The sequence below is a fragment of the Oryzias latipes genome, chromosome 10, assembly GCF_002234675.1.
Source record: "Oryzias latipes chromosome 10, ASM223467v1".
Lineage (NCBI taxonomy): Eukaryota > Metazoa > Chordata > Actinopteri > Beloniformes > Adrianichthyidae > Oryzias > Oryzias latipes.
In genome coordinates this window covers 17,305,988-17,322,705 of record NC_019868.2, presented here as the reverse complement: position 1 = coordinate 17,322,705, position 16,718 = coordinate 17,305,988, and the positions used below count along the sequence as shown (strand labels likewise).

Here is a 16,718-nt window from a genome sequence, read left to right as displayed (position 1 = left end):
ATGGTTTAAAACGTTTAAAAATAATTAAATTGGTACAGACTCTCTCAAAGTATATACTTTTTTTTTGTCATGATAAACCTGAGGGTCATCTTTGAGCAGAGGAAGTTACAAAACACCCACATGTTTACTCAGCAGTCTAAGAAGCAAGTTCATGCCCCTTCAGCAAACTGACCTTTCAAAATTAGGGGACATATTTAAGATCAAGATATATTTACAACCCAAACTTGTTTGTGCTCACTTGATGCTGGACAGGTCTTTAGCAGAATATAAAATGCTCACTTTTTACCATTAATAACTGAACCATGTGAAGAAGCAACAGAAACAAGGCCGAGCTGCTCCATATCTATCACCAGAATGAAACAGTATTTTAGTAAAAGGAACCAAAACCACAGAAAAGGAAACAGTCCTTTTCTGCATTCCTCTTCTTCCAGCAGAAGTTGTTTGTGTGAGCACATCAAGGACAGAGTCATGTGATTTAGGAAGGTTTTAAACCTCAATCTGCACTGTGGTCACTGATCGTGTCGGTCAGTGGATGAACAGATCCTTCAGAGAATTGTGAGATTATGGAGATCAGGCACTTGACTCTTCTCTTCTGTCTGCTCACAGGTTGGATACATTACAGGAGATTAACTTAATTTTTGTTAAGTCCTGTTTAACGAACAAGTTTTCTCTAACATTTTTTCTTTTTCTTTCAGATTTCCCGTCTGCGGGCAGTGTGATAACCACCGTGGGAACAACCGTTGTTTTGACGTGCACCTATGATGCAAAGTATTATGGACCGCTGTCGGTGTGCTGGGGCCGGGGGGCCATTCCCAACAGTGGCTGTGGGAACCAGGTGATCAAGGCAGATGGGACGTCAGTGGTTAGCAGGTTGTCAGAGCGATACGTGCTGCGGGGCAATCTAGGTCAGGGGGATGTGTCGCTCACCATCCTGCAGGCTGTGGAGGCTGACTCTGGCATATACGGCTGCCGTGTGGATATACCAGGCTGGTTCAATGATCAGAAACAGGAGGTGACGCTCACAGTGAAACCAGGTACTGCTGCTGCTCACGATAAAAAAAAGAAAAAATAAAACAGCTCAGCCCCTATAATTTTAAAAACTTAAATCAATTCTTTCTGTTTTCTTATTTTAGGGCGTCCTTTTCCTTTGAAACTTGAATCAAGAGAGGTGAGGGAGCGAACCATCACTGTCAGCTGGACTTCAGGGTTTGATGGTGGCAGAGCCATTTCGGCCTACATTATTGATTTGAAGAACAAATATGGTAAAATCGGCACTATTGTTTGACTCTGTGGTATCAAACCTTCGGTTTGGAGCCTCTTTGTGAATCTCTGTCTCACAGCATCCTGGGATTCAGCTATAAGAACGGAAATCACACACCCACATCTAACTCAGGCCACTTTGGTGGATTTGCGTCCTTGGAAGACCTATAACATCCGCATGTTTGCTGTCAACAGTGTGGGAATGAGTGATGGAAGCAACGTTTTGATCCTCACAACTAAAGAAGCAGGTAAATGCTGTTTTCCATTAAAAAAACAATTTAGTAAAGATGTGTGGCAAAAATTCTAAAGTTCAAGTTGTCTGCAGCACCTGAGGGCCCCCCAGAGGACATGCGACTTGAAGCTCTCACTTCTCACACGATCAGAGTGTCTTGGAAGGTAAAGTTCTAGTGTTCAAATAATCAAAACTATTCAAAGGATAAAATTGATTTGTGGCGATTGCTTTCTCTTGACCAGCCTCCACGAGCGGATCTTATAAACGGGGTTCTGCGGGGTTACAGCGTTAACTACAGAGCGTATGACCCTGTGTGGAAACAGTTTCAAAAGTGGCAGCATGTAAGCGTGCCGCCAACTGTAGAGAGTATCGTCCTTGAGAACCTCAAGCCTTCGACTCAGTATGGCGTGCTGGTGCAGGCCAAGACCAATGCAGGGATGGGACCTGCCTCAAACGCACCCCTCTGCTCCACTCTGGAAGAGGGTAGGAGGGTTACCTGAAGACCCTTACAGCAAGAAATACATTCAATTTTGACAGTAGATAATATTCTCATTTTTTTCTAGTTCCTGAAACGACAACAATCAGTTCATCCTCCCCAAATGTTGTGATACATTGGATTTCTCACACAGATCGCAGACCAGGTATGTGTATGTAAGGATATGAAACCAACATTTTTTCAGTTGATTTTTTGACAAAATAATGTGAAAAAAAAACTTTAAATGACGAGAAATAACTATTTGGCTTTGTGTCATAAAAGTGCAGAAAACTGAGACCACTTCTGCGTCCAATATTTGGAAAGTAACCACAACAACTATCATTCCAGGTAAACTATGGTCATTTCTTATGTTATTAATTCTTAAGACAATGGTGTTTTAGAATAAAAGAACACTTTTACAACAGTGATACTTTTTATTTTATACCTTTTCCACTCACAGAAAAATGTCTGATTATACATATTTGGTGATAATAAAAGGTTTCAATGTTGAAAAGTTAGAAATGTGTCATTTATTAGGGAATCTCTAGCTTTGAGCACCAACATTGTCGGTCTTGCACACATTTTTAACTGACTTTTAGACCAGGCATGTCCAAATGTGGGCCAAAAGGAGCCTGCATTCATATTTTCACTGGTCCAGGGGAAATCAATAGCACTTTTTAAAAACTGAGTGTACGATTTCTCGATTTTGATTGATTGAATGACATGATAAGCTGTTGTAAACTTGTGGCAACAACCTGTAGTTACTTAACCTTGAGAGCCTTAAGGGCGAGAATAAGAAATGAATTTGTTTCTATGACCAAAAACCAAAATGGTTTGTACTTCTGAATTAGATAACTATTTGTGTTCATATTATTTAAATTTAACCCTTGTGCTATCCTATGGGGTCAAGATGACCATTGACATGTTCTCCCTACCATGACAAAGGTGAATAAAGGGGAGGAGGATTTCATATAATCCATGGACACCAGTGAGGATCACAAATCATTGAAGAAAAAAGGTTCAGCGCATCAATATGTGGGGTTTAGATGACCCAACTTCCAATGTCAAAGTGCCTATGATAGCACGAGGGTTAAAAGTTTACAGTAAACATTTAATTTTAATAATATATAATTATAACAATATGTAATATTTTTTCAAGGTTTTTTTCCAGACAGAATTTTCTTCATTTTATTTCTGGTCTTCGAATCAGAAATTCACAGTCATTTAGATGTAATCTGTTTTATGAGAGTAATAAGTATTCCATTGAAAAAACAAAAATTCCATTAATTGTTAATTTATATGTAATGATATACTGGTTGAACGCATTGACGTGCGGTGAGGTTCACGGCTGGTGAGGCTGTGATGTCATCAGTCAGATTTCCAAACATATGAACCCTACAGAGTAGCGTATTCACCATTCGACTGGCAATAGTTAAAGTGTGTTGTTTAAAATTACATTTCTACACTTTTCTTGCGTTTACAAAACATTGTTATTATTGACTTACTTTTACTTAATGAAGTCCCTGCCGCAGCTCCTCCAGAAACACATGGATGACCTGTTTGCAGAAGAGTTCCTTTGCTTTCTTCAGTTTTAAAAGTCTCTGTCTCAATGGAGATCACTGCCGGTGACGTGTCTCCACAAATTCCAGAGTTTAGACGCGTAATTCTCCATTTAGAAAATGATGCTAAACATTATTAAAGAATAACTGAACGGCTGCACTTGACTTGTTACCACTACTTCTGTTATTCTTTAGCTGCGGTGTCACATTCTCTGGAATCACCAGCGCCCTCTGCCTGAAGGCATACGTACTTGCACCTATTTCATTTCTAATGTGCATTTTTAGTGGATGAAAAAGACTAAATGAGTTACAAACTGGCACCAATGTAATCAGACAAATAAGCAAATGAGGACATTAAAAAATAAAGTGTCTTTTTTGATGATAGAAAGACATAATTAGTAAAAGTGCATGTGAAAGCTGCTGCTCAGTCTGGGTGCACGGGAGCCACAGATGCTCAGTGCCTCACCTGCCACTTTCTCGTGTATTTCAACAGGAAATGTAATAAATTTGCAACTATTTTTTTAACCAAAAAAAGTAATCATAGAATAGGCATGTCTAAAAAATAAAATCTAATTTTTTATTTTAGTAAATAAAAATAATATTCATCTTGTTTAATGTATGTATTTTTTAAGCTATATTTTGCATGTGAGGCATAGTCTCGCCTGCCTCCCCTAACTGCACGTCACTGGTTTAAAGAATGCAGCCAAATGGCTGGCCCTCAGACATTTACACCTTACAAATCTGGCTTTCTTTGGAAAAAGTTTGGACACCTCTGTTTTAGACAGTCTGAAATACATAATAATACAAATACAGGTATGAACATAAATACTGTAATGATTTATAAGACTCAAAAATGTATTGCATCTCTGCAGAATGACAATTTTGCACTAAATCTTTGATTTTCTTTTAAGCTCTTCCATCCTCCACAGCTGAGGCTTTTTCATCGTCCAGTTTTTGGGATCAAACCACCTTGACAATAATGTCAGGTACTTTTACGTTTTGTTTTTCTTCACTCTTAGTCAAATGAAAAGCTTTAAAAACAAGATAATAATGATTCACATAATTATTATATTAGTTTTCTGAAAAAACAGTCTGATTTAATGACCCCCCACATGTCATAGTTCACCCAGATCCACCAGTAGTTGAGGTGAAGGAGGTGAAAGACAATACCTTTTCTCTTTCTTGGACTCCTGGTTTGGAAGGTGACAGGCCCATCACTGGCTACTGCTTGGAGTACAAAGCAGCCAACGGTTAGAGACAAATCCAGAGGAACAATGGCATATTTTCTGTAATACATTGTTTGATTTTTGGCAGCTTGATAAAAAATGCATTTTTCCTCTGCAGCTTCTTGGGATTATACGAAGGCTGTTGTAGACTTTGGCCCCAACCAGACAGAAGCCACAATAATTGAGATAAATCCTTCAACCTACAATCTCCGCATGTTTGCAAAGAGCAGCGTGGGCAAGAGCAAAGCCAGCAATGTCCTCACAATCACCACTGGAGAAGCAGGTGCTGCTTTCTGTCTTTTTTACCTGTTATGAGGCAGATGATGGTTTTTCCTTAACATTTCCAGAAAAGTGTGTAAGCCAAAGCATAACAGAATCTTTATCTGCACATAAAAGTGTTTTTTAAGCACCAATCCTCTTCTTTTTTGGTTTCTCTGCAGGTCATCCCTTGGACGCTCTCATAACCTCAACTCAAACTGAGGATTTTGTAAGTTTCAAACTGAGGCAGTTCAAATGTTTTATGCGGATTTATGTAAAATAAACCTAACTTGCAGCAAAATATTTTATATTCTCTCTGGTACATTAAGTTGTGCAGCACAGCAACTAAACCACATGTGCATCGTCTTCAGTTGCCTACTGAGGAGGTTCGTAGTGTTCACCCAGCTGCCATCGTTGTGCCTGTGGTGCTGGTGCTGATCGGTGCCATGGCAACCATTTGGCAGTTGCGCCGTGAGTGTTCCCCACAGCGTTACTTCTTATACACAGATGTGGAAATGTCCTCCTCATTTTTATGATGCTCGCACTCTCTCCCCTCACAGGAATCAGACAGAAGACGGACAGCCTGAACCTGTGAGGGTTTGGTTTAAGTGTTTATACGGAGAACTTCAGTGTGGCTTCACACTGACGTGTTTGCCTCTTGTCTGCAGGTGGCTTACCAATGGAGCGATTCGCTACAGACACGCAGAGCCACTTCAAGAGCTGTGAAACTCCAGGTTTTTCCGATTGACAGACCAGTGAAAAATCGGCAAAACCTTCAAAATGCATTAAATTTCAAGGTTACACTAGAAAAGTCAGAAAAAATATTTTAATGCATTTGTGAAGCAAAGAACAGCTAAAACGGCAAATAAAATAAGCTTTTTTTTACGTGAAGCATTTAGTGTAAAGTTTCAATATACAACAGCATGCTTTCATGTTCATAAATGGAAATCTGTTTGGAAAACTTTCATTTTAATCACCGATTTGTCCTTAAAAGGTTAAAGATTTTCTGAGAAAATATGTGTGGAGTTTGAGCAAATTGATTTGTTTGTTCCTTGGCTTGAAGGTCCCAACACCATACAAAATCAGAAACTTGTAAAACTAATTTTATTTTTTGAAATTTAAAAAAAGCCAAGAAATCTTCCAAAATTCTCTACTGATATCTCAATGCTTTCTTTCTGTAATAGAAATGTACCAATGACATAAAATTGTTAATAATGGCTTTAGAAGTTGCAATATATGAATCAAAATATGAAAGAACATCCTGGAAGTATTCTTAGCTGGCTAATATCTGTTTTAACACCATTTGCCGGTCATAAAAACGACTTTATTAAAAAGACAAGTATGTAAACCACAAAAAATGACTAACCACGTAAACTGTTTTGCACCTTTCACAGAATTATACACTAAGTAGCTATTTTTTAGGCACCTCCAACTGCTTGTTCACACAAGTTTCGAATCAGCCAATCACATGGCAGCAACTCGATGCATTTAGGCATGTAGACGTGGTCAAGATGATCTGCAGTTCAAATCGAGCATAAGAAGGGAGAAGAAAGGTAACTGAAGTGACTCTGAAAGCTGCATGGTTGTTGGTGCCAGACGGGCTGGTCTGAGGATTTCAGAAACTGCTGATCTAGTGGGATTTTCACCCACAACCATTTCTAGGGTTTGCAGAGAATGGTCTGAAACTCACAGCAGCAGAAGACCACACCGGGTGTCCCTCCTGCCAGCTTAGAACAGGAAACTGAGGCTATAATTCACACAGGCTCACCAATAGTGGATTGGAAAAGTCTTGTCTGGTCTGATGAGTCTCCATTTCTGCTGCAACATTCAGATAGTAGGGTCAGAATTTGGCATCAGCAACATGAAAGCATAGATCCATCCTGCCTTGTATCAAAGATTCAGGCTGCTGGTGGTATAATGGTGTGGGGGATATTTTCTTGGCACCCTTAGTACCAATCAAGCATGGTTCCAACACCACAGCCTAACTGAGTTATTGCTGACCAAGTCCATCCCTTTCTGACCACAGTGAACCATCTTCTGATGGCTACTTCCAGCAGGATGTCATAAAGCTGGATTCATCTCAGACTGGTTTTTTGAACATGACAATGAGTTCACTGGACTCAAATGTTCTCCACAGTCACCAGATCTCAACCCAATAGAGAACCTTAGAGATGTGGTGGAACCAGAGATTGGAATCATAGATGTGCAGCCGATAGATATGCAGCAACTGTGTGATGCTGTCATGTCAATGTGGACCAAACTCTCTGAGGAATGTTTCCAGTAACTTGTTGAATCTACGACACAAAGGATCAAGGCAGTTGTGAAGAAAATTAGGAGTATAATGCGGTACTAGTAAGGTGTACCTAATAAAGTGGCCGGTGAGTATATACTCATTTAATGTCAATGATGTCAACATTTTTTTTTAAAAAGAAATCTTTTATATCTATTTATGTAAGAAATTAATTTTTTATTTCACCTACCAAATCAGATTATTTCATGTCAGCAATTGTATTATCAATGAGTTAATCTTAAAACAAAAAATAAAAATAAGGTTATTTTTTTTTGTTTGTTTTTTCTGTCTGGGTGAGCACTGTGGCGATGTTCCTCTGGCTGAGCTGGCTCCTGGAATGAAGAGAGTCCCAAAATACTGTTTCTTCACTGCATAGCCAAGCCTTAAGTTCCATTTAGAATTTATTTTCATAAGCATTTATCGTGCGGGGGGTCATGAATTAAGTGTGTTAATGGAGGGAGGGGGGAGCGTAAAGGGTGGGCTGTGTATTTCTTTTTTTTAATGTATTTATCATTTATTTTTTGTCTGTTTTTGTTCTTAATTGTAAATCCCTTTGAGCTACACAAGCACGAGAAACATTTTTTTCATAAAGTTAGATTTTGATTTGATTATATTTCTTGATTAAAGGCAAAAATAGAACAATGGTTTTACCAAGAAGCTGTTCAGCTGTATGACAAACACATATAAGTTGAGACATTCCCATTTCCACCTCATCCCCGCCACAAACACACACACCTAAATCTGTCACGTTCAGTTTCCACCTCCTCCATCACAAAGACCCTGTGCTTCCACTCTACAGCACAAGAGGGCAGCAGAGTGCTGTCTGTCAGCCAATGTCATCCTCTTCAACCACGCTGATCTTGATCAATGGAGCTGTCCTCTGGGGGACATACTGCAGCCAGATGGATTTCCATCCATCTGTGCTGTAAATCTCTTAATAGTCCTAATTGAAGAAAGGAGAAAGAGAAGGAGATCTGATACCTTGTGGAGCTTTGTGGCAGCCGCCTGTGAAGGAGTCTCCTCACTAATGTTGAATCCAGGCGTCTCAGTGGGGACCGCAAAGCACAGCAGGGATCAGTTTTTATGTGCAAAAGAAAGGCTCACAAATGTGCTAGTGTTGCTAGTTTCCCGCATCTCTCTTTTTACATGCAGAGGCAGGTTGTTGTTCTGGTTCTGATCAGTTGTGACCCAAAAATACCTGACAGAGGAGTATTGTAAGACGACAGCTCCCTCTTTGTAAGTGACAGTTTTTTTGGTTAAACTCGGAGCAATTTGTGTAAATACACAAACATCAAAGTAAGAATTTTGACTAAATTTGAGGGCAGAAATGGTTTTATGCTGAAATTCTGACACATTTTTATGTTCTTTATAATGCAAATTTGCACAAGTTAATTTGGCAAATTTAGTTTCTTTACCATCACTTTTTTACCCATAACTTTTGATCGGTTCTTGCGATACATATAGAAACATTCTTTTCAATCAAGTAATACATAAGTTGTGAAAAATCTGTGACACATGGAAAGTATTAATAAAATTAGACTGCACATTCACAAATAAATAAAAAGAAAATACCAAACATGAAAAGTGGGACAGTTTTAACTAGGAAAAAAACAGTGCTTTTTGGTCAAAGAAATAAGTGTAAAAAAAGAAAACACAGAACAACATGCAAATATTTCCATCAATGGGGAAAAAGATCAAGCAACAACGAAAAATAAAGAAATTTGCACACAAAAAATTAAGTGGTTAAATTTCTGTTTTATAATAATTCTAACCTTTTACAGTGGTATTTCTAAAGGTAAATACATTCTAATTAACTTGTTCAATATATCAGATCATTACACAAATTGGAGAAATAAAATAAGTGTTGGATGTTTTTTATTTGGGACATGGGCAGCCATGGTGCAGAGGTAGAGCGATCAACCTATGAAGATTGGAAGTTCGCAGGTTTGATTCCAGCCCTGCACCCATGTGTCAAAGTGTCAGGAAGGGAGGGCTGGTGATCATAACGGACCCAAAATGCAGAGACGGGAGGCACACGGTCCCAGGGCAAGGGGTTTATTCACAAACAAAAGGCGCTGCTAAGCAGGGAAACTAAAACTCACTGTAGGCTAACCAGGGCAAAAGACGGCCATGGACATGACCATGACAGCCAGGGAAGAGACCTCAATGGACCAGCACAAGAGGAAGGCAGAGACAAGACTTAAATACAGACAGGAGAGACAAGACACAGGTCAACATGATCAGGAGAGATTGGGACCAGGGAGGTGAAACTCAAAAGCATGACCAAACCGGAAACCTTTCAGAATAAAACAGGAAGCAGAACTCAAATCATGACGGTGACACAATGGAAGCAAAAAACTAATAAAAAGAAACCCAAACCATGACACAAAGTGTCCTTAGAAAAGACACTGAAGCCCTCATGGGTCCTGGTGGTTTTAGGTTGGTACCAGTGTTGCCAGAGATTTGGGCCTTTTAAGAAAGTAGTAAAGTACTATTTAAGGTTACTTAATTTAGCCTTTTTGTAGTGTGTTGTTTTTAAGCAACACACTACAAACTTCACTGATTGTTGCTTTTAAAGAATCTCTCAATTCAGTAACCATTCCAGACTAAATGGTAAATGGCGTGTATGTATAGTGCTTTTTCACCTTCTTATGCTACGTTCAAGCTACATACACCCCTCCATGGCAAATGGTGTTTTATATAATTCCAGTAAAAGTGCTGTCATGATTTGGGATGATGTTGCATTGAATTTTCCTGCTAATAAACTTTCTGATTCTGAGCTTGCTGTCTGTCACAAAGTCAAATATCCTGGTCTTATCATCAACTAAAGCTTACAGATGATGATGATATCCACAGACAACGGTGTATTTTATATGATCAGGCAAACACGCTTGCACACAGGTTTTATTTATGCTCGGACAATCTTAAAATTCTTTTATTCAAAACTTACTGCACACCTTTGTATACTGCCCACCTGTGGACAAATTGTAGGGCATCCATCATGAGGAAGCTACAAGTAGCCTATAATGATGCCCTAAGGATTTTATTAAAACAGCCTCTGTGGTGCAGCACAAACAGTTTGTTTGCTGGTGCTAAAGTTAATACTCTCCAAGCTTTATTAAGACATTTTATCTATGGTCTTCTTTATTGTCTTACTGCTTCAAATAATGACATCATTTTAACTCTCACCAATGTAAAAAATAGCACCTTTAGATACCAATCCCCTATTTGGAGGTTTTGGTACGGTTGTCTTTTTTAAACTTTTAAGTTTTTTTTTTTAAGTCAGCAGTTTTAGTATTTTTATTAAGTCTGTGATACCTGGTTATTTTACTGTTATGTCATTGTTTTTACATTTCTATGTCATTGATTTTTATAATTTTATGACATTGTTTTTTTATTTTTATTTATACTTTTCATGTCATTGTTCTTATGCTTGTTTGAGTGTTTTCTTTTTATCCTTAAGTCTTTTATATGTTTTGTGTATTTGTGGCAAATGGACCTTGAGTCTGTAATAAAGCTTATCTTCTTTCAATGAAAAGTCAATGTAAACACGCATAAATGTGCGTTTTGTGTTTTCTGAGCTAAAAACTCTCATATCCGTGCATCGCTAAACAAATTTTTAAGTCTGTTTTAGAGCTCTTTTTACAAAACACATGGCAATTGAACCTGCGCTAAAAATTAAAAACCATGCAAACTTTGACCAAACAGGGATTCAGATTTGGTTGTGATGTAAAATGTAGTGTCTATTTCAAAACATGGAAGTGCCAGCCTTTTGAAAATTGATCTTGAAAGTGAAATTAATAGTTGCATTTTGTGCCAGGCCAAAGATACATGATACCATGTATTTCATAAATCGAAAAAGAGCAGAGAAAAAAAAGACCTGGAGCAAGATTTACACCGCTTCAACATTCCGCACCAAGTCTCTTTCAACTGTGAGCTTGAATTGAATTGCTAGAATTGAGTGGAACAGTCGACTTTGAACACAGTATGCTAAAAGCGGGTTAAAAAAACAGCAGACAATGCGTTCTTAAACGTGCCACACATGCCCGGTGTGGATATACCTTTGTAAAGCGCTTTGGACCTTCCACTCAGTCCCCATGCACACACATATTCCCTTGTCTCGCTGCATAACGGTGGATCAACCAATAACCACCAAGTGCAGTTTGGGGATGAATGGGCAAGGTGGGAACTGAACATGCGAACTTCTGATCAGAAGTTGACCACTCTACCTCTGCACCACAGCTGCCCCAGAATAAAGCCATGTCATGAACATGATGCAGTGCTGCTGTTAAATTATTGGGGCTAAAGTTGACTAAATCCTGAAGGTTTGATATCCATTCTGGAACCACAGATGGCCTTTAAACATGACAAGGAAAAATTAAGACATTACGCCACTTGGCAGAAAAAACTTAACAAGTACATCAGGGATCATGTCTCTTGATCTGGAACGTATTGATCATAAAGACCGGGAAATGAACCACCAGCTAATCACTTGGCAGATGGTTACACTACTTTTTGATCAAACAACTCCAGGCATTAATTCTGAAAGGTGGATACAGGTTTTAGAGCAGCATAGGCTCCCAACCAGGAAAGCACTTTTGAGTAAGGGCTTGCATCTTTTAGCAATATGATGCTGCATATTGCATCAATTACAAAAGTGTGGCTTTGTAGTAGAGGAGTCCAGGTGCTGTGTCGGCCTGCCTGCAGACCAGGCCATTAAACGCACAAACACTACCTTTGAAAGCTTCTGACTTTCAGAGGGGCAGAAGACTCCACAGTTAAACATGTTTGATTTTATAGATGACCAAAATCAGGGAAGGTTCTCCAAAAGCCAGCATCAGGTTTCCTTAAATTTCCAGGATTAGTGACCATTTTTAGTTGATGAGGGCGTTTTCAAAAATGTCCTGACTCCTCTAAGATGTATTATTTTTGTTAAAATTAGATAGGATGTTTGTTATGCGATAAAACGTCTTCCTTTCATGATCAGATGTTTGATCATAAAAGAGAAAAGTATCTATAATATTTGAAAATTTTTGTAAGTTGTTCACATTTGCACTTTGGTTACAAGTTCCAAAGGAAGACCATGTGGTGTGAAGGTTAGTGGTTTGTGGAGGAACCGAATTAAAAAAAACAATAAAAATAGTTTAAAAAAAATATTTTACACCTAAAAAAGGGGGAAAATGAAAGATTGCAGCAAAATAAAGAAGATCTGAAAAAGTGCAACTCAAACCCTGGACAATAAGAGCGATCCGTAAAGAAAAGCACAACTGTGAGTACAAACTATCCAGGTGAGAACAACGCAGAAACTTAAAAAGGCAAACAAAGACAATCTAAATGTAACCTAAATTCATGTGCAGGTGGAAAATAACAAGAAAGAAGTGATCTGAAGGTTTATGTTTAGTGACCCCCCTGAATATGTGAATGAACATATGTGTAAAAAAGGACTTCCGCTTCCTTTTCATCTCAAGTTTCCTAATTAATGTCAGCAACCAAAGCCACATTTTTTTTGTCATTTATTTGCTTGTTTCGGACATGACAAACTACTGCGACACTTCCTGAGAAACAGACTAATCGTCTGCGTTGCTGTAAATATTGCCTGATTGTTAGTTAGCTGTGGTAACCCATCACAAACTTAGACCTGCTGACGCTTAATGTTGCAGTAGAGTGTGTGAGCGTGACCTGTAAACACAGCTACACCACATCCCTTCTATCTGAATGCAACTTCCTCTCATCTCTGGACACGTCTCCTCTTAGGGCCATTGCCATGTCTTGTGCTTTGTGTTCCCTTGGTCTGGGTTTCCTTACACAAACAGCAGTGCTTGTTCCTGTCCTGGTGTTTTCCTCCATCTCCAACTTCTCCATCCTCTTTTTTTTCATTCATCTTCTTCTCTGCTCACGTCCTGCTGATTACACTGCATGGCACTTGCGTAAACATAAGAAAAGAGGCAAGGAAGGTTGTGGGTAGCACTGGCTGAATGACTTTGATGAGGTCCCTTTGATTGGCCACACAGCCAAAAACCAATTATACCCCTCTACTACCCCCACCCTTACCCACTCTGGTTCTCCTGAGAATGACGCTGCCACCGACTGACACAATACGTCAAACTAGAAGTCAATACACAGCAAGATAACTCACAAAGAGAGACAGCTGATCTGCTTGAACTCCTGTCAACAAACAGCATGCATTACTGACCTAACAGATTTGTCACTTCATTCACAGTATTCATAGTTGGTTTTTTCTCCGTCTCCTCTGCGACAAAAGTTCACAAAGTCAGTACCACCCTGTCTTATGTAAGCTGTTCAAAGCTGTGTCAGCTGTTGTAGGGTTCGACGTGAAACTCCAGGTGGGACGCTGCAGATGGAGAAGGGAATATATGGGAATGATAATGGCAATAGTAGTAGTGGGGACAAAGCACTGTAATAAATCATGCACTGTGGTTCCTGCCACATCAAGGCTCCAACATTCAGGAAATAGAGACTTCTAACGGTACACATACACCAAAGGCTGAGCTCCGCAGGAGGGGCTGATCTACAGGCCTTGCTACCCCAGAACGGATGCACGACCCTGGGCCTAAGGAGCAGCCAGATGTTGGCCCCTCTGAAGCGCCTTGTGAAGTTGCAAAGAACAGAGCAGATCAGAGTATTGAGGAGGACTGAAATAAAAGAGACTCAGAGCTGGTGTGGAACAAAAAGAAAGAGTGCTGAGGTATGGCCTGTTTGCTGATGAAAGGGCCCCTAATTGATTCAAGTTTTTAATCGCAGCCCCCTGCACATTGCAGCAGCTCAAAGGGGAACTTTTCATCTTATTAAAGCTTTACCATGCCTTTCAGTGTTGAAATAAAAACAAGATGACAATACACTCCTCAAATAATTACCAAATCTGAAGTGATTAGACGTGTCAAATTATCTTGGAAAACAGTTGCACGGTACTTCATTTTTTACTGGATCTGATGAAGCATTTGTGTGTTTGTGTGCTCTGATTAACCAACCTGAGCCAGATGGAAGCAACGCACATGTCTGAAGGTCAGACATAACGGTTACTATGGAAACATCTCCAGATAGATCAAGCAAACCAACTACAACTGTGTTTTTCATTGCACCTTCAGAGAAAAACACACAGTATGAGCTCAGGTGTGTTTGTGGAAAAAAAGCTTATTTCCAAAAGTTGTATGTTTGGGTTTAAGGTCACATGACTGAGCCAACTTTTTCCACAGAAATTATTAAAAATAAAGTAAATATGAATGGCACTGAAATAATATATTGATTATATTAAAAATGCGTTTACAATTTGTATTTGTAACAGAATGAATCAGGGTCAGTGCACAATACTGAAAGGCGTTTTATTTTTATTTTTGAGTGCTCCCTCCTTCATGTTAATGACAAACATGGAATTTCTAATCATTTTATTCTTGACTTACACAGATTGAATTATTTTGCAGCAGTTTATCTGCATATTTTTTACTGATTTGAACAGGCTGCGCATCTAAATTTAACACATTGTAATGGCATTCATTACATGTTACTACTGAACAGATTTTGAGCTAAATGGCAATTCTGAAAATTCTCATAGGTCCAAGTTTCCATAGAAACACACATGACTTTAGGTTGATGTAGCGAGTTCATCAAAGGCGGGGGGAAAATTGCATTTGGCAGCAATCATTGAGGACAGAAATAGCTATACTGACATGCTTGTTGCAGTTCTTTGCACACCCATAATCCCAAATGCTTCCAGATATTTCCATAAATGTTTGAACATCCAAAACCATATCTTGTGCGATAGATATCACACGTCACCTCTCATTCAGGCGGCATTAAGTGTCAGAGCTTTGAACACAGGCACGGGTCTTAATCTATTTAAATGTGTTGCCTTCACTGCACTAACACCAATGACTTTTGCTTTTTTAGACACCTGCCCAGAGGCGAGTTCTTGCTATAAGAGGCGTCAAATTGGAAGACCTCCATCGTCCTGGCAGCTGAACACAGTGGAAGCCTTGGATCTGTTTAGGGGATTGGACCAGTTGAGTGCTGCCATGGAAGACAAGTGGCTGATGCTGTTGAATGGAAGCAAGAAGGCAGATAGATGGAGGGGAAGAGGAAAGAGTTGGGGGGGGGGGGGGGGGCAGAGAGGGGAAGGTAATCACATCAGAGGATTAGTGACTGTTATTAATGGGAGGATCAGACTTCTTGCTACTCGTACACTCTCACAACCACACAGACTCAAACATTCCACTTTTTTATGATCCTCATCGATCTATCTATCTATCTATCTATCTATCTATCTATCTATCTATCTATCTATCTATCTATCTATCTATCTATCTATCTATCTATCTATCTATCTATCCATCTATCCATCTATCTATCCATCTATCTATCTATCTATCTATCTATCTATCTATCTATCTATCTATCTATCTATCTATCTATCTATCTATCTATCTATCTATCTATCTATCTATCTATCTATCTATCTATCTATCTATCTATCTATCTATCTATCTATCTATCTATCTATCTATCATAAATTACATTGTATCTCCTCTCCACCTGTAATCTGAGCTTGACAGCAATGCATTCTTATTTTCTCATATTCCTGCTACCTACTTTATGAGGGCCAGAAAAATAATGTGTCTGTTTATGTGTGTGTTTTGTGCGCTTGTTCCCGTATGCCACCGTATTGCGAGATGGCCACTCAGTGGTAAACAAACAAGACATTTGTCTAAAGTCTTGCATCACCTCAGGGAAGACTCCATAAAAATGGGTTTTGCCAGGTTAGCACTCGCTGCTATTTTCAGTCTCCCTTTGGCTCACGAGATCTGCAACTTCATAACAAGATTTGTGAGAAAGAATTGACATCTGTCATTTGTGTCAAATGCAATCACAGCCAATTTGATAACACTCTAGTTTTTTTTCTTCATTCCACACCGTAGCCCAGAGTAAAGCCTTGCATTTTACTTACTGTTACAGATAAGATTAATTTGTTATGTAGAGCATAAAAGTTTAACAGAACTGACCGGACCTATACCCAAATTCATTTTCGCTGATCAGAATTCTATGATTGTCTTTAAAGATTATCCATCCATTGTGCTTTACGGTCTGATCAAGAAGCAATTTTTAAAAAGTTTTTCTAAATTTGGCTTTCAACACCAGCTTTAAGCAACAAACAGGTCATTTAGCTTCAGAAAGTTTTTTTTTCCAGAAGTGGTAAACAAGAAGTTTCCTTCCAATATGGACATGTCCTTCTCAGTGCAGACAACTCAACTGGTGTACACAAAATACAGCAATACTGTCATTTGAGATTATGCGAGTTGTTCAAATGATTTGACATAAAACACCCAACATCATGCACACATGCACTGGGAGATGACAGTCACGCTTTTCCCTGAGAAGACCTGGGGACCTGGGCGAAGGAGACACA

General features: G+C 39.1%; 1 protein-coding gene across 2 annotated transcripts; it reads left to right on the top strand.

The window, feature by feature from the left end:
• Positions 1-434: 434 nt before the first annotated feature.
• Positions 435-7,570, top strand: LOC101163667 (Down syndrome cell adhesion molecule homolog). Of its 2 annotated transcripts, none has more exons than XM_011480269.3 (15): positions 435-606; positions 696-1,034; positions 1,134-1,262; positions 1,341-1,508; positions 1,586-1,656; positions 1,735-1,975; positions 2,056-2,133; positions 2,250-2,315; positions 4,438-4,512; positions 4,648-4,776; positions 4,871-5,035; positions 5,193-5,239; positions 5,382-5,481; positions 5,571-5,601; positions 5,679-7,570. In XM_011480269.3, exons 1-15 carry the CDS (start codon positions 564-566, stop codon positions 5,734-5,736), a joined length of 1,740 nt encoding a protein of 579 aa, XP_011478571.1. In that variant the 5' UTR covers positions 435-563; the 3' UTR covers positions 5,737-7,570. The 2 variants fall into 2 exon arrangements, with proteins under 2 accessions (XP_011478571.1, XP_004073376.2); XM_004073328.4 differs by having other exon boundaries at positions 5,340-5,481.
• The last annotated feature ends 9,148 nt before the right edge of the window (positions 7,571-16,718 follow it).

Coding starts and splice junctions, on each gene's coding strand:
- LOC101163667 (XM_004073328.4), top strand. CDS start 564: ATGGAGATCAGGCACTTGACTCTTCTCTTCTGTCTGCTCACAG. Junction 1,976..2,055: donor CTGCTCCACTCTGGAAGAGG/GTAGGAGGGTTA, acceptor ATTTTTTTCTAG/TTCCTGAAACGACAACAATC. Junction 5,482..5,570: donor AACCATTTGGCAGTTGCGCC/GTGAGTGTTCCC, acceptor CTCCCCTCACAG/GAATCAGACAGAAGACGGAC.